The sequence below is a fragment of the Salmo salar genome, chromosome 23 (genome assembly GCF_965601325.2).
Source record: "Salmo salar chromosome 23, fSalSal1, whole genome shotgun sequence".
In the NCBI taxonomy this organism is placed as follows: domain Eukaryota; kingdom Metazoa; phylum Chordata; class Actinopteri; order Salmoniformes; family Salmonidae; genus Salmo; species Salmo salar.
In genome coordinates, this window is record NC_138313.1 from 38,806,819 (window position 1) to 38,829,831 (window position 23,013).

At 42.6% G+C, this 23,013-nt stretch overlaps 1 protein-coding gene across 5 annotated transcripts in view; it reads right to left on the minus strand.

Annotated features, from left to right (window-relative positions):
- Positions 1–23,013, minus strand: part of pot1 (protection of telomeres 1 homolog) — a 48,043-nt gene that overhangs the window by 20,577 nt on the left and 4,453 nt on the right. For 3 of the 5 annotated variants that reach the window (XM_082968101.1, XM_082968102.1, XM_014169995.3), the window contains exons 2-8: positions 9,925–10,052; positions 9,448–9,520; positions 8,266–8,366; positions 6,610–6,717; positions 6,436–6,504; positions 5,938–6,064; positions 1,341–1,471 (exon numbers count right to left, since the gene is read on the minus strand). In XM_082968101.1, the coding sequence (XP_082824227.1) occupies positions 1,341–1,471; positions 5,938–6,064; positions 6,436–6,504; positions 6,610–6,717; positions 8,266–8,366; positions 9,448–9,520; positions 9,925–10,052 (737 nt within the window). Of the gene's footprint in view, positions 1–1,340; positions 1,472–5,937; positions 6,065–6,435; positions 6,505–6,609; positions 6,718–8,265; positions 8,367–9,447; positions 9,521–9,924; positions 10,053–11,243; positions 11,440–23,013 lie in introns of all 5 variants that reach the window. The other 2 variants (XM_014170000.3, XM_014169996.3) reach the window with 2 other exon arrangements.

A 23,013-nucleotide genomic window follows, 5' to 3' on the forward strand; every position in this document is an offset into this window, starting at 1 on the left:
ACAGGGGTCTAACATGCAGACCACACAATTTACACATACCCACACTGCTCGCTCACGTGCACCAACAAGCGTCTGCGTTGCCATGCTCTAAAATAGAATATAAGTCAGTTCTATTTGTGACACTGAACACCTCACAAGTCCTGCCTCTCCCATCTCCTCATTGGTTTATAGAAGCATATACCCACGTGCCATCTCCTCATTGGTTATACCCACGTGGGTGATTGAAAGATGAACTGAGGTCGGTCGGTCAGTCAGTCAGTTGTGGTGATACACTTTATTATAAAAGTTAGATGTCAATCGCCATATAAAGGTCCAAAAAAAGAAAAAGCCTGGAAGGAGGAGAGATGACTAGAAATGATTCGGGTTGACCGTTTTATGTGTGGATTTATTGTTGGAGTATAGGACCTTGTGCATTTCAGGTAAAATAACAACTCAACGTTTATATCCCAGGACAAATTTGCTAGCAACAGCAATCTAGCTAAATAGGACAAATTAGCTAGCAACTGCAAGCTAGTTAGCTAAATTGCCGTGAATGTTTAATGCTTTTCGACCTGTCCCCAAAATAATATAATTGGTTCAGAGTTTGTTTTGATATTTTAACCTGCGTGTCGTGATCGCGTTTGGTGTGGGGGGACAAAATCAATTTGAGCACGGTGGCGCACGCGTCCGGTTTGGGCATGGTGTAAGGCACTGCATCGCAGTGCTTGAGTCATCACTATAGACCTGGGTTCGATCCCAGGCTGTGTAACAGCTGAACGTGACCGAGAGACCCATGAGGCGGCGCACAATTGGCCCAGCGTCTTCCGGGTTAGGGGAGGGTTTGCCGGGTGCCTGCAAGCTGACTATGGTCGCCAGATGGGCTGGTGTTTCCTCCCGACACATTGGTGTGGCTGTCTTCCGGGTTAAGCAAGCAGTGCGGCTTGGCAGGGTCATGTTTCAGATGACGCATGGCTTTCAACCTTCGCCTCTCCCGAGTCCGTAGGGGAGTTGCAGCGATGGGACAAGACTGTAACTACCAATTGGATATCACGAAAAAGGGGTAAAAGTACAACAAAAAGTAGTCCTTATGGTTTGTTTAACTTTGCAATCATTGGTTCGTGTTTGGCATACAATTTTAAAAAGTGAAAAATCTGATTCTCAGCATCACTCATTTACATTTTAGTCACTTAGCAGACGGTCTTATCCAGAGCAACTTACAGGAACAATTAGGGTTAAATGCCTTGTTTAAGGGTACATTGACAAATTGTTCACCTAGTCAGCTCAGGGATTCGAACCAGCGACCTTCCGGTTGCTGGCCCAAAGCTCTTAACTGATAGGCTACCTGCTGATCACACATTTACCTTGACTCTGTGTAGGCGTATGATGTCTCCCATTTTGAAGATTTTAGGGTGTTCCTCGAGCTTGTCACAAAAGATGGTACAGCCCACTTTTTTATTTGATTGGTCTGTAATCTTCAGTGTGGAGCAGTAATCTATGGGGGATAGAAATCGGGACCATTGTCAGATCAGATTCCAGATATGGCCTATGGTCTGCTGAATACTGAGACGGCCCTAGTATACACATCTCATTGCAATGTGATTTGAGACAGCCCAAAATGGTTGCTTACTTTAAACATACTTTGACCGCAGCTTTCAAAAGGCAAGGTTCTCAACCTTCTTATGCTCCCAACAAAAGCCCTTCTAATGCAGTGTTTCTCAACTCTGGTCCGTGAATACCCTCAACGGTAAACCTTATTTTAGAGCCCAGACAATCACACCTGATTAAACTAGTCATCAAACCCTTGACTACTTGAATCAAGTGTGTTTATTTGGGTCTACAACAATGTGTACTTTTGGGGTACTCGAGGATTAGAATGCTGAGAAACATTGCTCTATTGGAAGTGATTTGGCTCATTTAAATTAGTCTGTGGGTACAAGGGCCATTGAATGCTGCAATACAGTACAGGTCCACCCACAAAGACAATTTGATTGTAGAGCTGGAATGCGGTTTACTGCAAAGCAGCACACAATGTAAGAAATACAATGTGGTGCATCGCCGTCAAATCTGCAGCAACTGCGTGATGCCATCGCGTCTCCATGTGGAACATGTCCGACTTGTAGAATCAATGCCCAAAATAATTCAGGCTGTTCTGGCGGTAAAGGGGGGTCTGACCCGGTACTAGATGGGTGTACCTAATAAACGGTATATAATAACATCAGATTCCTAGGCCGAGGGTTTGTAAGGGGTCTGGCTAACTCCTAACTCTGTGTTCTCTTCGCTGTATAGTCAAGTGGTTGGCGTCAACCAGGCTAGGTAAGGGGCTCATCCATCTGCCACCCCACCAGTGTCTCAACTGATGGATTCCCTTAATATCTCCCTTCTGCTGCCACTAGGATTCAGTAGCATGACAATACATGGTCAGTTAATGCTGTACTACTAACATTTATTTATTTATTCATTCATTACTCAATCCAGTTTGGTTTAAGGGGGGGAACTCTTTGTTTGAGGCTCCCACAAACAAAAAGGACCCCAAGTTACACTGTTAGCAGGTTTTGCGAGACGCACAAGAAAATGTGAATTGGAAAGCCATGGACGTATTACTGTCATTCAATATTGAGCTCTTTCTTTCATTACGGTACTTCCCGAGACAAGAGGGGTTCAGAGATAACTACTAACCGACTGTCCCCTCAGGTCAAAAACAAGGCATAAATGGCTTGGCTCGTAAACGTCGTGCTCCTCGAAGCATATCAAGTCAGTGGGGCTTGCCATGTAAACGCCTTGTGAAAATAAGCAGAGCAAAGCCCTGACCACATAAGAATAATAATTTTGTAAGGTACTTCCACATTAAAATGGTAAATGTTACAAGTTGGATCACACAAACAGATTACAGCTTTGCAAAGCATTAACACATGCTTTGCTCAGGCCCCATTTTACCATATTAAGATCAGTTAACTATACTTAAGCAATAAGGCCCGAGGGGGTGTGGTATATGGCCAATATACCATGGGTAAGTGCTGTTCTTATGTACAACGCAACGCGGAGCCCTTAGCCATGGTATATTGACCATATACCTCAAACCCCCGAGGTGCCTTATTGCTATTATAAAGTGGTTACCAACGTAATTAGAGCAGTAAAAATAAATGTTTGTCATACTTGTGGTACAGTACACAAAAGTATTCACCCCCCTTCGCATTTTTCCTATTTTGTTTCATTACAACCTGTAATTTAAATGGATTTTTATTTTTATTTAATGTAATGGACATACACAAAATAGTCCAAATTGGTGAAGTGAACTGAAAAAAATTACTTGTTTCAAAAATGTCAAAAAAAGTGTTGCGTGCATATGTATTCACCCCTTTGCTATGAAGTCCCTAAATAAGATCTGGTGCAAGCAATTACCTTCAGAAGTCACATAATTTGTTTTAAAAAAAAGTCCACCTGTGTCCAATATAAGTGTCACATGATGATCTCATGATCTCAGATCATTACACAGCGCACCATTAAATCCATTATTAAAAAATGGAAAGAATATGGCAACACAGCAAACCTGCCAAGAGGGCCACCCACCAAAACTCACAGACCAGGCAAGGAAGGCATTAATCAGAGGCAACAAAGAGAACAAAGATAACACTGAAGGGGCTGCAAAGCTCCACAGCGGAGATTGGAGTATCTGTTCATAGGACCACTTTAAGCCATACACTCCACCACAGAGCTGGGCTTTACGGAAGTGGCCAGAAAAAAGCCATTGCTTAAAGAAAAAAATAAGCAAACACGTTTGGTGTTTGCCAAAAAGCATGTGGGAGACTCCCCAAACATATGGAAGAAGGTACTCTGGTCAGATTAGACTAAAATGTTGCTTTTTGGCCATCGAGGAAAATGCTATGTCTGGCGCAAACCCAACACCTCTCATAACCCGGAGAACACCCGGAGAACAGTGAAGCATGGTGGTGGCAGCATCATGCTATGGGGATGTTTTTCCCATCGGCAGGGAATGGGAAACTGGTCAGCATTGAAGGAATGATGGATGGCACTAAATACTGGGAATTTCTTGAGGGAAACCTGTTTCAGTCTTACAGAGATTTGAGACTGGGACGGAGGTTCACCTTCCAGCAGGACAATGACCCTAAGCATACTGCTAAAGCAACACTCGACTGGTTTAAGGGGAAACATTTAAATGTCTTGGAATGACCTCGTCAAAGCCCAGACCTCAATCCAATTGAGAATCTGTGGTATGATTTAAAGATTGCTGTACACCAGCGGAATCCATCCAACTTGAAGGAGCTGGAGCAGTTTTGCCTTGAATGGGCAAAAGTCCCAGTGGCTAGATGTGCCAAGCTTATAGAGACATACCCCAAGAGACTTGCAGCTGTAATTGCTGCAAAAGGTGTCTTTACAAAGTATTGACTTTGGGGGGGGGGGGGGTAGTTATGCACGCTCAAGTTCTGTTTTGTTGTCTTATTTCTTGTTTATTTCACAATAAAACATATTTTGCATCTTCAAAGTGGTAGGTCTGTTGTTTAAATCAAATGATACAACCCCCCCAAAAATCTATTTTAATTCCAGGTTGTAAGGAAACAAAATAGGAAAAATGCCATGGGGGGAGGTGAATACTTTCGCAAGCCACTGTATACCACGGCTGTCAGCCAGTCAGCATTCAGGGCTCGAACCAACCTGTTTATAATTGCTTTTTTGCCATTTGCATCACAGGCACTTGCATTCAAAATGGATCTTTCATGCAGAGTAATCCCTCCAGACACAATAAAGAACCAACTTCTCCATTCTGGGCCACTGATTCAATTGGACAAGATGGCCCAGCACATTGTACAGTACATCAAAATCAAGTCAGATATCTACAGGGTTGGTTGAGTGGGATGAGGATTGATTTTTTACCACTTTATGTCAGCTTGCATGACAAAATCTAATGCTCGATCAATGCTTAGGGTGTGTTAAGGCAGAGATTAACCGCACGAAGACTCAGTGACTGTGGTTTAATACAGGGTGCTGTAATTTACCTTGTAATTTTTACAATGTGTTTATATTGTACAATTTAAAAAAGTCATTGGTTTGGAATAGTAGCAATAAAGAGCAGACACTGTAAATGTTGAGTATCCGGTTGTTCTGTTCTGGAGATTATTGGACAACCATAACAAAACCATTGGTGATAAAAGAGTTGGAGAAGCTGGAGATGAGGAATATTAGGTGGATATGAGAGGGGGAGAGAAGGAGAAGAAAAGAGGAGAAAAGGAAGAGAGGATAAGGAGAGGAGAACAAGAAAGGAGTCAGAGAATAGGTGCTATGAGGACAGGATAGGACAGAGTATGTTCGTATAACAGCAAAAGAGCGAGGTTCCCTTACCTCGGACAACTGCTCAGTGTCCTTCTGCGCTTTCTACAGTGAGTTTTTTCTTCTTCTGTGTGAACAAACCTCGCCACACTGCCCGACTCCCGGCAAGGGCAGACCAGTTAAAAAGGCAGTCGCAGCACTTCCAAGTCAAAGGTCGCGAGTCGAAGGGCTAAGCAACGCCGCAAGGACTCATATGTACCCTATGATGTTGGGTGCTTAGAGAGGGTGCAGAGAGAGGTCCTCGTTTTCCCATTGCCAGCCTCCACCTCACCTCCCCCGCCCGCCAAACCCTACGCCTCTACAAATGCTTGTTTAATGAGATCACAGTACAGTAACCCCCACCCAACCTACCCTGGATGACACCACCTAGACACACCAACAAACCCCTTATTATCTCGCAGCAGCAGGTCAGGGGGTCCAGTAGTCATAGCAACCAGCCTGTTGGTTGAATATGGACTTCAAAGTGCTTTGCTGAGTAGGAAGTGTGTCCTTTTCTGCCTGTAGAGTATCTTAGCACAGAGCCAACACCTTGAACTGAGCTCAACATGGGGCTGGTGGAATATCAGCATATTTGTCTATACCATGTTAGTGCATTTGCAGGGCAGGTTGACCTACCTGTCCCCTTGGTTCGGAATGGCTGCTTGAAGAAGGTGACCACAGCGTAGACATTCACCACTACCCCAGGCTTCAGGTCGCTCAGTGGGACGTAGGTGTACTTAACCACCTTCGCTGCCTTAGTGACCTGAAGACAAACACTACTGCATTACCATTCAGGATCAGACAACAATTTAAGTAAAGAGAGAATGTCTATTTGTAAATGACTTCAGAGAGAACAACAGTCAGTTGTAAAGACTGGATATGGTCAGTCTCTAAATTGATCTAGTGGACAGAGTAAAATTGTTTTGGGATCAGTAAGAGTGATTTAAGTGGAAGGGCCATAGGCCAGCTATTTGACATGTATTCAGTATCAAAAAGATCCTGCAAAACATGACACACGCAGGTTCACATTGGGATAAACATCTGATGACATGAGATTTTTCAGACAGGCACAATACGGCATCTGACAGCCTCCATAAAACCAAGGCCTTTGAGCCAATGAGTTCACAGACTGACCTCAGTGCTGGCTGGAGAGGTTCTTTTGCGGGGTACAGATGCTCTCGAGCTTACAGTAGATGGCCACACCTAGGACACAGAGAAAAAGATTTCAGAAAACTAAGGGCACATTTTATTAAACCCTCCCTTTAATTAAAAACCAACGTAGGAACTCCTCCCTGAATATGTACTCACATACATCCAGGCATCATCTCCAGCTAGCTGCAGGTTACAGGCATGGAGCTTGTCTTTTTGAGCTGTGGGAGAATTGCCCACAGTGAAGCCAGTCACCAGCAGCATGTCCTGGGGGAACAAACGCATGCAACTGAGACAGAGAGAGCTATGTGGTGTGGTGAGAAAGTGAGAGGCGAGATAACACTGCGGCCCCCCCCAAACGAAAAGAAATAATAATAAACGATGTAAAATAGCATTGACTTATATTAAACCTATCTGGGATACTTGGGATGTCCCTAACCTAACTCTTACCCTAACCTTAACCAACCATTTAAAACTGAATGGGGTAGGGAAGTCGCAAGGATAGCACAGACTGTTTAATATAGCAGATGTTGTGGTAAGAAATACAGGCTTGTGAGTAATATGCTACACTCAAAATAGAGATAAGCCAGTTGTATTTTGCTTGGGGAGCAGTGTGTGACTGCCCTCCAAATGGTTTAACAGTGTTCTCTGACATAACTCATACAGCAGACAAAGGGAAGGAAGAGATACAAAGTAATCATGTTACAGTGGATTAAACAAACCATTGTTTGACAGAGTACTCTACAGCCATGATAGCCAATCCCTTTTCCCGCTACATCTGCTCAGAATGTGATGATTCTTCTCCTCTCAGGGGTGTTCTGAGACAATAGGTCAGACATGTCTAACACTGGTGCATCACTCAGCTCATTCAACTTTGTCAGTGCATTGGTCTTAAACGACATGGATGCCTGAATCCTATCATTGGTTTTGAGTGTCATTTTAATCAAGGTTAATAAAAAGATTTGCTGATCAGTCACCACCGTTAGAGAGCATGTCAACACTGCTACAGAGAGAGCATGTAGGACGTCAACACAATTACAGACTAGAGGACATAAACCACCAAAATGACTAACATCCCTATGTTTTTGCACTTAACAAGAGTCTGTCTGATCCCCAGACTCTGAATAGCATCCCTAAGATCAAACTGTTGACTTAATCTACTTCAATGTAGACGATAATTGCGTAAGAACTCGCTCCACAAGGAAGACGCTCTCTCTCATTGGGAGTGTTGCAATTTTGCTCACAATGACCAGCAGCTAACGCAAAAATCATCTCCTTTGAAGATTATACCACTCCTCAAAGCAATATGGGACTGAGGATAAGCATGCAGTTACAATATGGAACTGAGGATAAGCATGCAGTTACAATATGGAACTGAGGATAAGCATGCAGTTACAATATGAAACTGAGGATAAGCATGCAGTTACAATATGGAACTGTGGATAAGCATGCAGTTACAATATGGAACTGAGGATAAGCATGCAGTTACAATATGGAACTGTGGATAAGCATGCAGTTACAATATGGAACTGTGGATAAACATGCAGTTACAATATGGAACTGTGGATAAGCATGCAGTTACAATATGGAACTGTGGATAAGCATGCAGTTACAATATGGAACTGTGGATAAGCATGCAGTTACAAGTGAATTACAAAATGCAGCGTTATATTCTGTCAGAGAACACAGCCACCAACACCACTAACGTCCATTACATTCCAATTAAGATTTTTGTGCCCACTTCCTCAGTAAGTACAAATCAGGGCCATTATTACACTGTGTTTGAGATCCTATAGGGAATGGTCGGAGACCTACCCCTTGACTGACAGATTCGGAGTAGTCCTTTGCCAGCGCACCAAACAGGATGATATTGATGGATGAGTGTTCCGGGGACATGTTCTGTTGGGAGTCTTCTTCTGACGGAGGCAGAGACAACTCTTAAGCAGAAGATAGTGTACACACGCAGCAAATTTGACAGATGCAAGACATATACAGAAAATACCTCAGAGCCTGTATGGCTTTATAAGGCTATTCTCTTATTAGGGCTACAGTTCAATTCATGTCACCCAACTCCTCTCTGCACAAGGTGCAATTTCAAAATTGGATAGAGGGTAATCAGTTTTCCTGTCAGTCATTGCATATCTTAGAGAGCTATAATTTGTCCGAAATGTCCAGATCAACTAGCCCATGTCAGCTAATGTTTTTCAGCCCATAGATTTTGTAGCAATGTTTGGGTCACTCAAATATCACATGAACACACATTGGACATGGCAAAATGTGTAGAATTGCAGGAAATAGGCTTTAAACCTGCAACATATTCTCTCCACCAACAAGAGGGGTGTGAATAGTTTGTGTCACGAACAGTGCCTGTGCCCATAGAAATAGACGTGGCATGCGAGGGGGGAGGGAGGTTCCCCAGTGCAGGAAGGGGGGCCTGAGTGAAAAAGTTGCTCTAAAAGGACAATGCAATCAGCATCTCTGAAATGCTCTGTACACTACTAAGACAATTAGCACTTCCCTATAATTCCAACCGCTCTGGGTTGTGTAAATGTCAGCAGAAGAACACAAAGTGAAAAACATTATCAAAAAATAGCACTGATCATTCTGTCACGACTGACAATTGCTGTGGTAATACAATTATTACACAAGACAAGGAAACAAGGCATATTTCAAATGGGTTTGAAGTACTGTATTAACAAGCGAGATAACTCTCTCTGAATAAGCAGTGCTGCTGTATGAATGTTAATCATAATGCAGAGGGATAAATGTAGCATGGACGACACAACAAAGAAGAAATGGCCTTTTTCGACAATCCTATTAAGATCCATTCCAGCTGAACGGCTTACAGTGGGAGTGAGACAATCGAGCCAGCTGAGATCTAACACAGCCAGCTACATGCCCTCCAAGGAAATTCCACCAATACATGATTGGGCAGTCACTCCTTCATTGTATAGGCGTACATCCTTCTGGGCCTAAATGTTTTCTCATATACAATACCTTGAATCACAGTCTTCAGGACATAGTTGTCTTCTCCCATGGATACCAATGGCCCTTTGTGAACTACTCTCCCCTGGCAGAATAGCAGAAAAATAAAAAACATTAGATGAATGGTAAAACATAAAATCGATGAGTGTCATATCGGTCAAGTCCACAAGCCAATTAGCACATAACTCCCTTACACAGAAAATGGAGGATGGGGAGTGAATTTGTTGTTCATTGCTTTGTCTGCTTTACAATCATCTGCCAATAGTGTACTTGAAAGAAGGTACTTGAAAGAAGGAGTAAAAAAAAACATCAACTAAAAAATGAACTGTGGAGAAAGGAACATGGATAAATAGTCAGAGAAAGGAGAGTGAAAAAGAAAAGCAGGCAGTGGAAGACAGGAGCGAGAATGCAAGAAAGGGAGAAGAGGGGGATTTATGGAGATATAAGAAACGAAGCGTAGCGGAAGGGTTTGACCTGACCGAGACACACCTTCACAGTCTTGCCAGTGCAGTCTGAGGTAGGGCTGAGGAGTGGAATGGAGATCCTCTGGAGTTGAGCGGGAACCTGGGTGCCGGGCCCGTCCTTGACCACAAGGACAGGCATTACTTCAAGAATACCTGATGAAAAACATACATTTACATTTTAGTCAATTAGCAGATGCTCTTATCCAGGGCTACTTACAGGAGCAATTAGGCTTAAGCGCCTTGCTCAAGGGCACATAGACAGATGGTTCGAATCCCTGAGCTGACTAGGTGAACAAACAACCTCTCGGTTACTGGCCCAACACTCTTAACCTCTGGGATAGCTATACACTATGTAGCCTATTAGCACAGAAATAACAGACATCTGTTCCAAAAAAATAGGCCGACAATGTAATGACTAAACTTCAAAATACAACTGACGCATCAACAAGCAAAAAGGTGTATGTTTATTTTCCCCAGGCAGTTGACTGAGAACACATTCTCATTTACAGCAACGACCTGGGGAACAGTTACAGGATAAACAAATGAGCCAATTGGAAGCTGGGGATAATTAGGCGGCCATGATGGTATGAGGGCCAGATTGGGAATTTAGCCAGGACACCGGGGTTAACACCCCTACTCTTACGATAAGTGCAATGGGATATTTAGTGACTAAAGAGAGTCAGGACATCACTGCCCTGGGGCATTTGGATATTTTTATTTTAGACCAGAGGAAAGAGTGCCTCCTACTGGCCCTCAACGCCCCTTCCAGCAGCATCTGGTCTCCCCCATCAAGGGACCAACCAGGACGAACCCTGCTTAGCTTCGGAGGCAAGCCAGCAGTGGGAAGCAGGGTGGTATGCTGCTGGCATATCACAAAAGCCTTAGCGAGGGACACAGGAGAGTTGTTTTAGATGCGTTCCCAGCAGGTGCTAGGTTGTTACCTGTCAGTGTGAGTACTTGTTTGCTTTGTGGGGATTTGACTGGTGCATCCGACTCCCACAGTGCTACATTGTGTGGCCACCAACGGCAGATAAGGAAGAACAGCCTTGGAGGCAGCCAGTCAGTTAACCATTTAGTCAGTCAGAATGAAAGATTTTCCTTCCAATTTCGACTAGGTGGGGAGGAGCCCGGCACAACGTGTGAGCCCGCTGGGAGGCTCATTGTACTTAGAACTGTCAATTGTTTACTTTTGAAAAAACGTTCCGACTTAACCAAGAACATCTCCATTTCATCTATAATCCCTCAGTCACAACTCTCTCTAGAGCAGTCTCTGTCATTCTCTCAGCTCCATGTAAAACTAAAAGAGGATAGTCTGGCTCCTGGCTCTCTCCGTGTGCATCTTACCCTCAGAACAGCGGCAGCGACACAGTGGGGTTGAGGAGGGGTAGAGGCGCACCAGCTGTAAATACCACCCACAGCCCTGGAGCTTGGTGCCAGCCTGTACCCAGTGAGATGGCAGACGCTCTGGCCTAGGCCCCGCGGTGGAGAGACAGCTGCCTCACCCGTTCCTCAGTCGCCAACCCCCAGCCCTGCCTGGCTCCTTCAAACCACAAGGCGCTCGTTAAGTAAAGAGGCTAATTCAAGTTCAGCCAAACAAATGATTAATGGAGAGGTTTAAATGGCTGAATAACACTGGAGAATGAGGGAGAAATACTGGCTACTATGGGTTTGTAGGTTAGTACATTCCAGTGTTCTGTAGTGGTTGACCAACAATGATATTGAGGACCAAATTAGACATAAACTACACTACATTTAAGTCATTTAGCTCTTATCCAGAGCGACTTACAGTAGTGAATGCATACATTTCATTTCATTTTTTTGTACTGGCCCCCCGTGTACCCACAACCCTGGCGTTGCACACACCATGCTGGCGTTGCAAACACCATGCTCTACCAAGTGAGCCACAGGGAAGACCTGCATGACCTACATAACATAATGCTCTCCTGAACTGAACACTCCAAAGCAAGACCTGAATATTGAGAGTGGATAAGTTCCCAGGTGTCAATTATGATTGGGCAATAGATAGCCTATATTAATAACGCGTAAACATGCTAACAGCCTCTGTCATTTATCAAGGGCCTCAAGAATTCAATTTTTTTTTAGAGGGTGGATAATCTTTAATATTGCGGCTTCTATCAATGTAACTGTCTGGATCATTTTGAATTCCCCAATATATATATATATCATACATACATACATACACTGCTCAAAAAAATAAAGGGAACACTAAAATAACCCATCCTAGATCTGAATGAATGAAATAATCTTATTAAATACTTTTTTCTTTACATAGTTGAATGTGCTGACAACAAAATCACACAAAAATAATCAATGGAAATCCAATTTATCAACCCATGGAGGTCTAGATTTGGAGTCACACTCAAAATTAAAGTGGAAAACCACACTACAGGCTGATCCAACTTTGATGTAATGTCCTTAAAACAAGTCAAAATGAGGCTCAGTAGTGTGTGTGGCCTCCACGTGCCTGTATGACCTCCCTACAACGCCTGGGCATGCTCCTGATGAGGTGGCGGATGGTCTCCTGAGGGATCTCCTCCCAGACCAGGACTAAAGCATCTCCTGGACAGTCTGTGGTGCAACGTGGCGTTGGTGGATGGAGCGAGACATGATGTCCCAGATGTGCTCAATTGGATTCAGGTCTGGGGAACGGGCGGGCCAGTCCATGGCATCAATGCCTTCCTCTTGCAGGAACTGCTGACACACTCCAGCCACATGAGGTCTAGCATTGTCTTGCATTAGGAGGAACCCAGGGCCAACCACACCAGCATATGGTCTCACAAGGGGTCTGAGGATCTCATCTCGGTACCTAATGGCAGTCAGGCTACCTCTGGCGAGCACATGGAGGGCTGTGCGGCCCCCCAAAGAAAGCAGACGCTCTTATCCAGAGCAACTTACATTAGTGAATGCATACATTTCATACATTATTTTATTTTTTCTGTGCTGGCCCCCCTTGGGAATCGAACCCACAACCCTGGCGTTGCAAACACCATGCTCTACCAACTGAGCTACAGGGAAGCTCTTATCGGCAGACTAAACAGCCTTGGTTTCTCTAATGACTGCCTCGCCTGGTTCCCTAACTACTTCTCAGATATAGTTCAGTGTCTCAAATCGGAGGGCCTGTTGTCCGGACCTCTGGCAGTCTCTATGGGGGTGCCACACGGTTCAATTCTTGGGCCGACTCTTTTCTCTGCATATATCAATGATGTCGCTCTTGCTGCGGGTGATTCTCTGATCCACCTCTACGCAGACGACACCATTCTTTATACATCTGGCCCTTCTTTGGACACTGTGTTAACAAACCTCCAAACGAGCTTCAATGCCATACAACACTCCTTCCGTGGCCTCCAACTGCTCTTAAAATGCTAGTTAAACTAAATGCATGCTCTTCAACCGATCGCTGCCCGCACCCGCCCGCCCGACTAGCATCACTACTCTGGACGGTTCTGACATACAATATGTAGACAACTACAAATACCTAGGTGTCTGGCTAGACTGTAAACTCTCTTCCCAGACTCACATTAAGCATCTCCAATCCAAAGCTAAATCTAGAATCAGCTTCCTATTTCGCAACACAGCCTCCTTCACTCATGCTGCCAAACATATCCTCGTTAAACTGACTATCCTACCGATCCTTGACTTCGGCGATGTCATTTACAAAATAGCCTCCAATATTCTACTCAGCAAATTGGATACAGTTTATCACAGTGCCATCCGTTTTGTCACCAAAGCCCCATATACAACCCACCACTGCGACCTGTATGCTCTCGTTGGCTGGTCCTCACTACATACTCGTCGCCAAACCCACTGGCTCCAAGTCATCTATAAGTCTTTGCTAGGTAAAGCCCCACCTTATCTCAGCTCACTGGTCACCATAGCAACACCCACCCATAGCACGCGCTCCAGCAGGTATATTTCACTGGTCATCCCCAAAGCCAACACCTCTTTGGCCGCCTTTCCTTCCAGTTCTCTGCTGCCAATGACTGGAACGAATTGCAAAAATCACTGAAGTTGGAGACTCACCAACTTTAAGCGTCAGCTGTCAGAGCAGCTTATCGATCGCTGCAGCTGTACACAGCCCATCTGTAAATAGCCCATCCAACCAACTACCTACCTCATCCCCATATTTGTTTTTGTTTTTCTGCTCTTTGCACACCAGTATTTTTACTTGCACATCCACATCTATCACTCCAGTGTAAATTGCTAAATTGTAATTACTTCGCCACTATTGGCCTATTTATTGCCTTACCTCATTGCACACACTGTATACAGATTTTTGTTATTTTGTCAGATTTTTGTTATTTTGTTATACAGTGTTATTGACTGTACGTTTGTTTATCCCATGTGTAACTGTGTTGTTTTTGTCGCACTGCTTTTCTTTATCTTGGCCAGGTCGCAGTTGTAAATGAGAACTTCTTCTCAACTGGCCTACCTGGTTAAATAAAGGTGAAATAAAAAAAGAATAATCTTTTTTTTTTTTTTTAACTGAAGCATTTATTTGGGCTGCAATTTCTGAGGCTGGTAACTCTAATGAACTCTGGGTCTTCCTTTCCTGTGGCGGTCCTCATGAGAGTCAGTATCATCATATCACTTGATGGTAGCTCTTGATAGGTGCTTGGATAGGGCTATCTTCTGTATACCACCCCTACCTTTTAGTATAATAAATAAAACACAAAGTTTTGAATCCTGCGTCGTTTGGTGTGTCAGTCCATAAACCATGTTCAATGGAATTGGTACATCAAAAATCTCTTCCCAATTATTTTGCCATCTGTATGGCACAGCTGTCAATTTGTTGGTCCTTAAATGAAACTGGTATACTTTTTTTAAATCACAATTTTATTTAACCAATAATGATCATAATTTGACTTTATGATACTCAAGTCTCCTCTTAATGATAGATCATAGCAATCTCCAAGCCTTACTGTTCAAACCCCAATTGCACTAACATTAGCAAGTAACCAAAGGTTCATTTCCTGAATATAAAAACGCCAGATTAATCAGTTTTATGCTCTTGCAGGTGTATGAAAATGTATCCTTTGGCTGAGTAAAAACCCCATAGAAGATAAAAACGGTACAGCAGGTGTTTTCCATTGCTCTTTTATCGGCTGGGGAACAGTTTGCCAGTGGGAGTGTGAGTGCATGCGAGAGCCTAGTTATGTGCCGGCGGAGCCAAGGTCACTCTCTCACAGACCCAATTTAAAACTCGGCGTCACTCTGTTCCTCAGTCAGACTCTCTGCAGGTGAGTGGAGAGGGGGATGGCTAGCAGTCTGTCCAGCCAGATAGACACTGCCTCAGACACTGCCTCAGACCCCACTGTTCTTTGGTTGTCTCTCCTCACGCCCTCGACGAAATCGGGCTGGGGACAGACTGAGGTGGCAATGATGAGTCGGTCCGATCACTGCTAATTCTGCACGACAGCATAGGAAGGGTTTCTAACTCAGTCAACATCCGTAGAGGGAGTCATAGTAGAGGATACTGTAGGAGATGCCATGGCTTTAATTCTAATGGCCCCCGTTTGTAGGCCTGCTAATACATTTCCAAAAAAATAAAATAAATTAAAAAATAAAATAAAATAAAACTTACTGTGGAGTTAGAATACACAAGGTGCAATTCTGAAATGTGGTTGTGAATCAGCAGTTTCTTTCATTATGTCAGTCACAGTCACTTTTCTTTAGATTCATTTACCAGTCTAGCCAGCTATCTAATTTGAAAACAAGTGTTGACGGTCCATATTCTCCTTTCTATTTTCACTCCACAGGTGCCATTCTACTGGGTCCGCAAACACAGAAGGAGCTGAAATTCCAAGTGGCATGAGTCTCTTTGCTGCCTGACTTAAATCCCCAGCTAGGTGAGGGTGGCATTTGAAGGTGACAGGCCTCACAGAGAAACTCCCATCAGGCTGTGCTTGAGAGGGGCACAACTCCCAGAAATGCCAAACAAAAGAGAAAAGAAAAACTTGACAAATTTCACAATAAAATTGGTGTAAACTGTAAAATGTCCTAAAAAAAAAATGTAGGTCAAGGTACCTATGTCTTTATCAAACGCTAAAAAAAGATAAACCACAAAATTGTTGTCTTTGTTTAAGGATTGGATGTGAGGTGTCGCTCTGACACCTTTGAACTGGGATATTACAGATTAGGCCAAGGCTACACACCTTTCAGTGTGACTTGTAATGTGATATGTGATGCCAGTATGAAAGCACTGATAGTTTTGTTAATTCAACCGAATTAACCATCCAAATATTTCAACATTTGTGCTGAATAGTCAGTTGATTTTGTTTGTTTCAATTCTTTCATCCACCAAGGCCTTTGCAAATCGGCTTGATTCCACAAATCTTGCCAGTGAGGGATTCACGACACGATGAACATGTAAATAATATGCCGTACCAAATGTCTTGCTGCTGCAGAGAGTGTAAATGTGGGATTGAGGAAAAGCATAGAGAAAGAAAAAAAACATGTTGAACAAAGAGCGATGTCTGTATTCAGTGATGCCTCCAGGGCAATGCTGACAAAGCGTCGCTACATGTCAAACAAACTGTTGCGGCTGAACGGAGGACACTTCGCTTGCTCCACATTTCCATAATCTGGTTTTGATAAAGGCTTACAGAACGGGTACACCGAAATAGGTCTTCAAAAGGGCTTGTCCAAATCTAACGATACCCACTGCCAAGGGAAGCTTTGTGTTCCTGTATCTCTATAGTGCATGGGGAATTATGGCTCCGACAGAGATGCTGCAGCTGTTATGCTGTTTATGTAAGAAGTGTGATGGGACAGGGTTCTTCCAGAATGTCGTCTTCTCCATCTTTCTCTCCTTATCTGCAGTCTTCTATTGAGGTTTCACAGCAGATTCCGATGGCATTTGTATCTCTGCTCTTCTTCCTTCAAATGGAGCTTATTCCTCTTCTGTGCACCTGTTGTGACTTAGGCGACCATCTTAGCACAAACACTTGCCGTTAAGGCCCCGGTATTTGCTTCTGGGTCAATCCCTTTCAATGGACACAAAGGAAGTATTGGTAGCAGACAGAAAACACAAGACCATCTTTAAAAAACAACATCTGTTTATTTTCTCTTCATGAATTACAGAGAGCAGTTTTGCATCCTCTCGTCGTTATTATTATCATCATCTTTATTCCATATTTAATAGTCTATGTAAAGTACGTATTTTCCTCTTATATATTTTTCTAGTTTTAACAGTGCATTCGGAAAGAATTCAGACCCCTTGACTTTTTCCACTTTGTTACGTTACAGTCTTATTCTAAAATGGATTACATTTTTTTTAAATCCGGGAATCTACACACAATACCCCATAAAGACAAAACAAAAACAGTTCTTTAGAAACATTTGCTAATTTATTATAAGTAAAAAACAGAAATACCTTATTCATATAAGTATTCAGCACCTTTGCAATGAGACTAAATTGAGCTCAGGTGCATTCTGTTTCCATTGATGATCCTTAAGATGTTTCTACAACTTGATTGGAGTCCACCTGTGGTGAATTCAATTGATTGGACATGATTTGGAAAGGCACACACCTGTCTATAAAAGGTCCCACAGTTGACAGTGCATGTCAGAGCAAAAAACAAGCCATGAGGTTGAAGGAATTGTCCGTAGAGCTCCGAGACAGGATTGTGTCGAGCCACAGACCTGGTGAAGGGTACGACAACATTTCTGCAGTATTGAAGGTCCCCAAGAACACAGTGGCCTACATCATTCTTAAATGGAAGAAGTTTGGAACCACCAAGACTCTTCCTAGAGCTGGCCGCCCAGCCAAACTGAGCAATTGGGGGAGAAGGGCCTTGAAAGAGCTCCAGAGTTCCTCTGTGGAGATGGGAGAACCTTTCAGAAGGACAAACATCTCTGCAGCACTCCACCAATAAGGCCTTTATGGTAGAATGGCCAGACAGAAGCCACTCCTCAGTAAAAGGCACATGACAGCCCACTTGGAGTTTGCCTAAAGGCACCTAAAGACTCTCAGACAATGAGAAACAAGATTCTTTGGTATGATGAAACCAACATTGAACTGTTTGGCCTGAATGCAATGTGTCCCGTCTGGAGGAAACCTGGCACCATCCCTACGGTGAAGCATGGTGGTAGAAGCATCATGCTGTGGGGATGTTTTTCAGCGGCAGGGACAGGAAGACTAGTCAGAATTAGAGGTCGACCGATTATGATTTTAACGCCGACACCGATTATTGGATGACCAAAAAAATCCGCTGCCGATTAAATTGGCCGATTTTCTTTTTATTTATTTGTAATAATGACAATTACAACAATACTGAATGAACTTATTTTAACTTAATATAATACATCAATAAAATCAATTTAGCCTCAAATAAATAATGAAACATGTTCAATTTGGTTTAAATAATGCAAAACAAAGTGTTGGAGAATAAAGTAAAAGTGCAATACGTGCCATGTAAGAAAGCTAACGTTTAAGTTCCTTGCTCAGAACATGAGAACATGAAAGCTGGTGGTTCCTTTTAACATGAGTCTTCAATATTCCCAGGTAAGAAGTTTTAGGTTGTAGTTATTATAGGAATTATAGGACTATTTCTCTCTATACGATTTGTATTTCATATACCTTTTGACTATTGGATGTTCTTATAGGCACTTTAGTATTGCCAGTGTAACAGTATAGCTTCCGTCCCTCTCCTCGCTCCTACCTGGGCTCGAACCAGGAACACATCGACAACAGCCACCCTCGAAGCAGCGTTACCCATGCAGAGCAAGGGGAACAACTACTCCAAGTCTCAGAGCGAGTGACGTTAGAAACGCTATTAGCGCACACCCGCTAACTAGCTAGCCATTTCACACAGAAATACGAGCCTTTGGTTATTAATATGGTTGAATCCGGAAACTATCATCTCGAAAACAAAAAGTTTTTCCTTTCAGTGAAATATGGAACCGTTCCGTATTTTATCTAACGGGTGGCATCCCTAAGTCTAAATATTCCTGTTACATTGCACAACCTTCAATGTTATGTCATAATTAAGTAAAATTCTGGCAAATTAGTTTGCAACGAGCCAGGCAGCCCAAACTGTTACATATACCCTGACTCTGCGTGCAATGAACGCAAGAAAAATGACAATTTCACCTGGTTAATATTGCCTGCTAACCTGGATTTATTTTAGCTAAATATGCAGGTTTAAAAATATATACTTCTGTGTATTGATTTTAAGAAAGGCATTGATGTTTATGGTTAGGTACAGTCGTGCAACGATTGTGCTTCTTTTGCAAATTCGTTTTTGTTAAATCATCCCCCCGTTTGGCGAAGTCAGCTGTCTTTGTTAGGAAGAAATAGTCTTCACAGTTCGCAACGAGCCAGGCGGCCTAAACTGCTGCATATACCCTGACTCTGTTTGCAAGAGAAGTGACACATTTTCCCTAGTTAACTTTTTAAGGTATAGGGGGCAGTATTTTCGATTTCGGATGAAAAGCGTGCCCAGAGTAAACTGCCTAATACTCGGGCCCAGAGTCAAATATTTGCATATTATTAGTAGATATGGATAGAAAACACTCTGAAGTTTCTAAAACTGTTTGAATGATGTCTGTGAGTGTAACAGAACTCATATGGCAGGCAAAAACCTGAGAAAAATCCAACCAGGAAGTGGGAAATCTGATGCTTGTAGTCTTTTCAAGTCATTGCCTAAAACACACACAGTGAGTTAGGGTTCATTTTGCACTTCCTAAGGCTTCCACTAGATGTCAACAGTCTTTAGAACCTTGTTTCAGGGTTTTGCGGTGAACAGAGAGCGAATAAGAAGGCCAGGAAGTTGGTGACTCAGAAAATGACATGAGTTCATTGGCGCGCTTCCACGTGATGAGGTAGCTGTGTTCCATAACGTTTTTCAAGACATTGGAATCGTCCGGTTGGAATATTATTGAAGTTGTATGTTAAAAAGGCCCTAAAGATTGATGCTATACAACGTTTGACATGTTTCTACGAACATAAATATAACTTTTTTTGACTTTTCGTCGTGACATTTTCGCCACACTTCCTGCATTTGGAGTAGCTTACTGAACGAGCAAACAAAAAGGAGGTATTTGGACATAAATTATGGACTTTATCGAACAAAACAACATTTATTGTGGACCTGGAATCCTGGAAGTGCCTTCTGATGACGATCATCAAAGGTAAGTGAATATTTATAATGCTATTTATGATTTTAGATGACTCCAAAATGGCGGGTATCTGTATTGCCTGATGTATTTTTCTGAGCGCCGTACTCAGATTATTGCAAAGTGTGCTTTCCCCGTGAAGCTTTTTTGAAATCTGTCACAGCGGTTGCATTAAGGAGATGTTTATCTATAATTCTTTGAATAACAGTTTAATATTTTATCAATGTTTATGATGAGTATTTTTGTAAATTGTTGTGCTGATCCACCGGCAGTTTTGGAAGCAAAATATTTTCTGAACATCACGCGCCAATGTAAAATGGTTTTTTTGGATATAAATATGTACTTTATCGAACAAAACATACATGTATTGTGTAACATTGAGTCCTAGGAGTGTCATCTGATGAAGATCGTCAAAGGTTAGTGCTTAATTTTAGCTGTATTTCTGGTTTTTGTGACCCCTCTCCTGCTTGGAAAATGGCTGTGTGGTTTTTCTTGTGTTGGCACTGTCCCAACATAATCTAACCTTATGCTTTCGCCGTAAAGCCTTTTTGAAATTGGACAATGTGGTTGGATTAAGGAGAGGTGTATCTTTAAAATGGTGTAAAATAGTTGTATGTTTGAGAAATTTGAATTATGATATTTTGTTGTTTTAAATTTGCCGCCCTGATATTTCACTGGCTGTGTCCCGCAAGTCAGTTAAGAACACATTCTTATTTTCAATGATGGCCTAGGAACGGTGGGTTAACTGCCTTGTTCAGGGACAGAACGACAGATTTTTACCTTGTCAGCTCCGGGATTCAATCTTGCAACCTTACGGTTAACTAGTCCAACGCTCTATCTACCTGCTTTACATTGCACTCCACGAGGAGCCTGCCTGTTACGCGAATGCAGTAAGAAGCCAAGGTAAGTTGCTAGCTATCAATCAATCAATCAATCATAATCACTAGTTAACTACACATGGTTGATGATATTACTAGTTTATTTAGCCTGTCCTGCGTTGCATATAATCGCTTAGGTACATGTTGCTCCAACCATAAACATCAATGCCTTTCTTAAAATCAATACACAAGTATATATTTTTAAACCTGCACATTTAGTTAATATTGCCTGCTAACATGAATTTCTTTTAACTAGGGAAAATGTGTCACTTCTCTTGCAACAGAGTCAGGGTATATGCAGCAGTTTGGGCCGCCTGGCTCGTTGCGAACTGTGAAGACTATTTCTTCCTAACAAAGACAGCCGACTTGGCCAAACGGGGGATGATTTAACAAAAGCGCATTTGCGAAAAAAGCAATCGTTGTACGACTGTACCTAACCATAAACATCAATGCCTTTCTTAAAATCAATACACAGAAGTATATATTTTTAAACCTGCATATTTAGCTAAAAGAAATCCAGGTTAGCAGGCAATATTAACCAGGTGAAATTGTGTCATTTTGCGTTCATTGCACGCAGTCAGGGTATATGCAACAGTTTGGGCCGCCTGGCTCGTTGCGAACTAATTTGCCTGAATTTTACTTAATTATGACATAACATTGAAAGTTGTGCAATGTAACAGGAATATTTAGACTTAGGGATGCCACCCGTTAGATAAAATACGGAATGGTTCCGTATTTCACTGAAAGGAAAAAAACGTTTTGTTTTCGAGATGATAGTTTCCGGATTCAACCATATTAATGACCAAAGGCTGGTATTCTGTGTGTTTATTATATTATAATTAAGTCTATAATTTGATAGAGCAGTCTGACTGAGCGGTGGTAGGCAGCAGCAGGCTCGTAAGCATTCATTCAAACAGCACTTTCGTGCGTTTTGCCAGCAGCTCTTCGCTGTGCTTCAAGCTTTGCGCCGTTTATGACTTCAAACCTATCAACTCCCAAGATTAGGCTGGTGTAACCGATGTGAAATGGCTAGCTAGTTAGCGGGGGGTGCGCTAATAGCATTTCAAACGTCACTCGCTCTGAGACTTGGAGTAGTTGTTCCCCTTGCTCTGCATGGGTAACGCTGCTTCGAGGGTGGCTGTTGTCGATGTGTTCCTGGTTCGAGCCCAGGTAGGAGCGAGGAGAGGGACGGAAGCTATACTGTTACACTGGCAATACTAAAGTGCCTATAAGAACATCCAATAGTCAAAAAGTATATGAAATACAAATCGTATAGAGAGAAATAGTCCTATAATTCCTATAATAACTACAACCTAAAACTTCTTACCTGGGAATATTGAAGACTCATGTTAAAAGGAACCACCAGCTTTCATGTTCTCATGTTCTGAGCAAGGAACTTAAACGTTAGCTTTCTTACATGGCACGTATTGCACTTTTACGTTCTTCTCCAACACTTTGTTTTTGCATTATTTCAAACATGTTTCATTATTTATTTGAGGCTAAATTGATTTTATTGATGTATTATATTAAGTTAAAATAAGTGTTCATTCAGTATTGTTGTAATTGTCATTATTACAAATACTATTTAAAAAAATAAAAGAAAAAAACAAAACAATCGCATGATTAACCGGTATCGGCTTTTTTGGCCCTCCAATAATCGGTATCGGCGTTGAAAAATCATAATCGGTCGACCTCTAGTTAGGGGCCCTCGCTTTCACCCACATACACTATCTCAGCTGGGCCCAATACTGGCCAAAGACCAGAACTGCGAGCAATGATGGTAAGGCTTGGGTCAGCTGATCACTGTGGGAGATAGGGAGGGTCAACCACGGCTTACTGCCCGTGTCCTGACACCGTGTGTTCACTATTTGAGTTCAAGTGAATGAATGCACACCTATGCCCTGACAGATAATACCAGGGTCTTGCACAGCACTTTGTGATGCATAGCATGCAGTTTTTACCTCAAAAAAGGGAGGGAGGAGCACTGGACAAACTTTCACAGGCTAACCTCACTGGCATTGAGGCTTATAAATATTCTCACACTATTACACTGGGCACTCCAGCACGAAATTACAGCCTCTGGTGCGCATCGTAGGGTA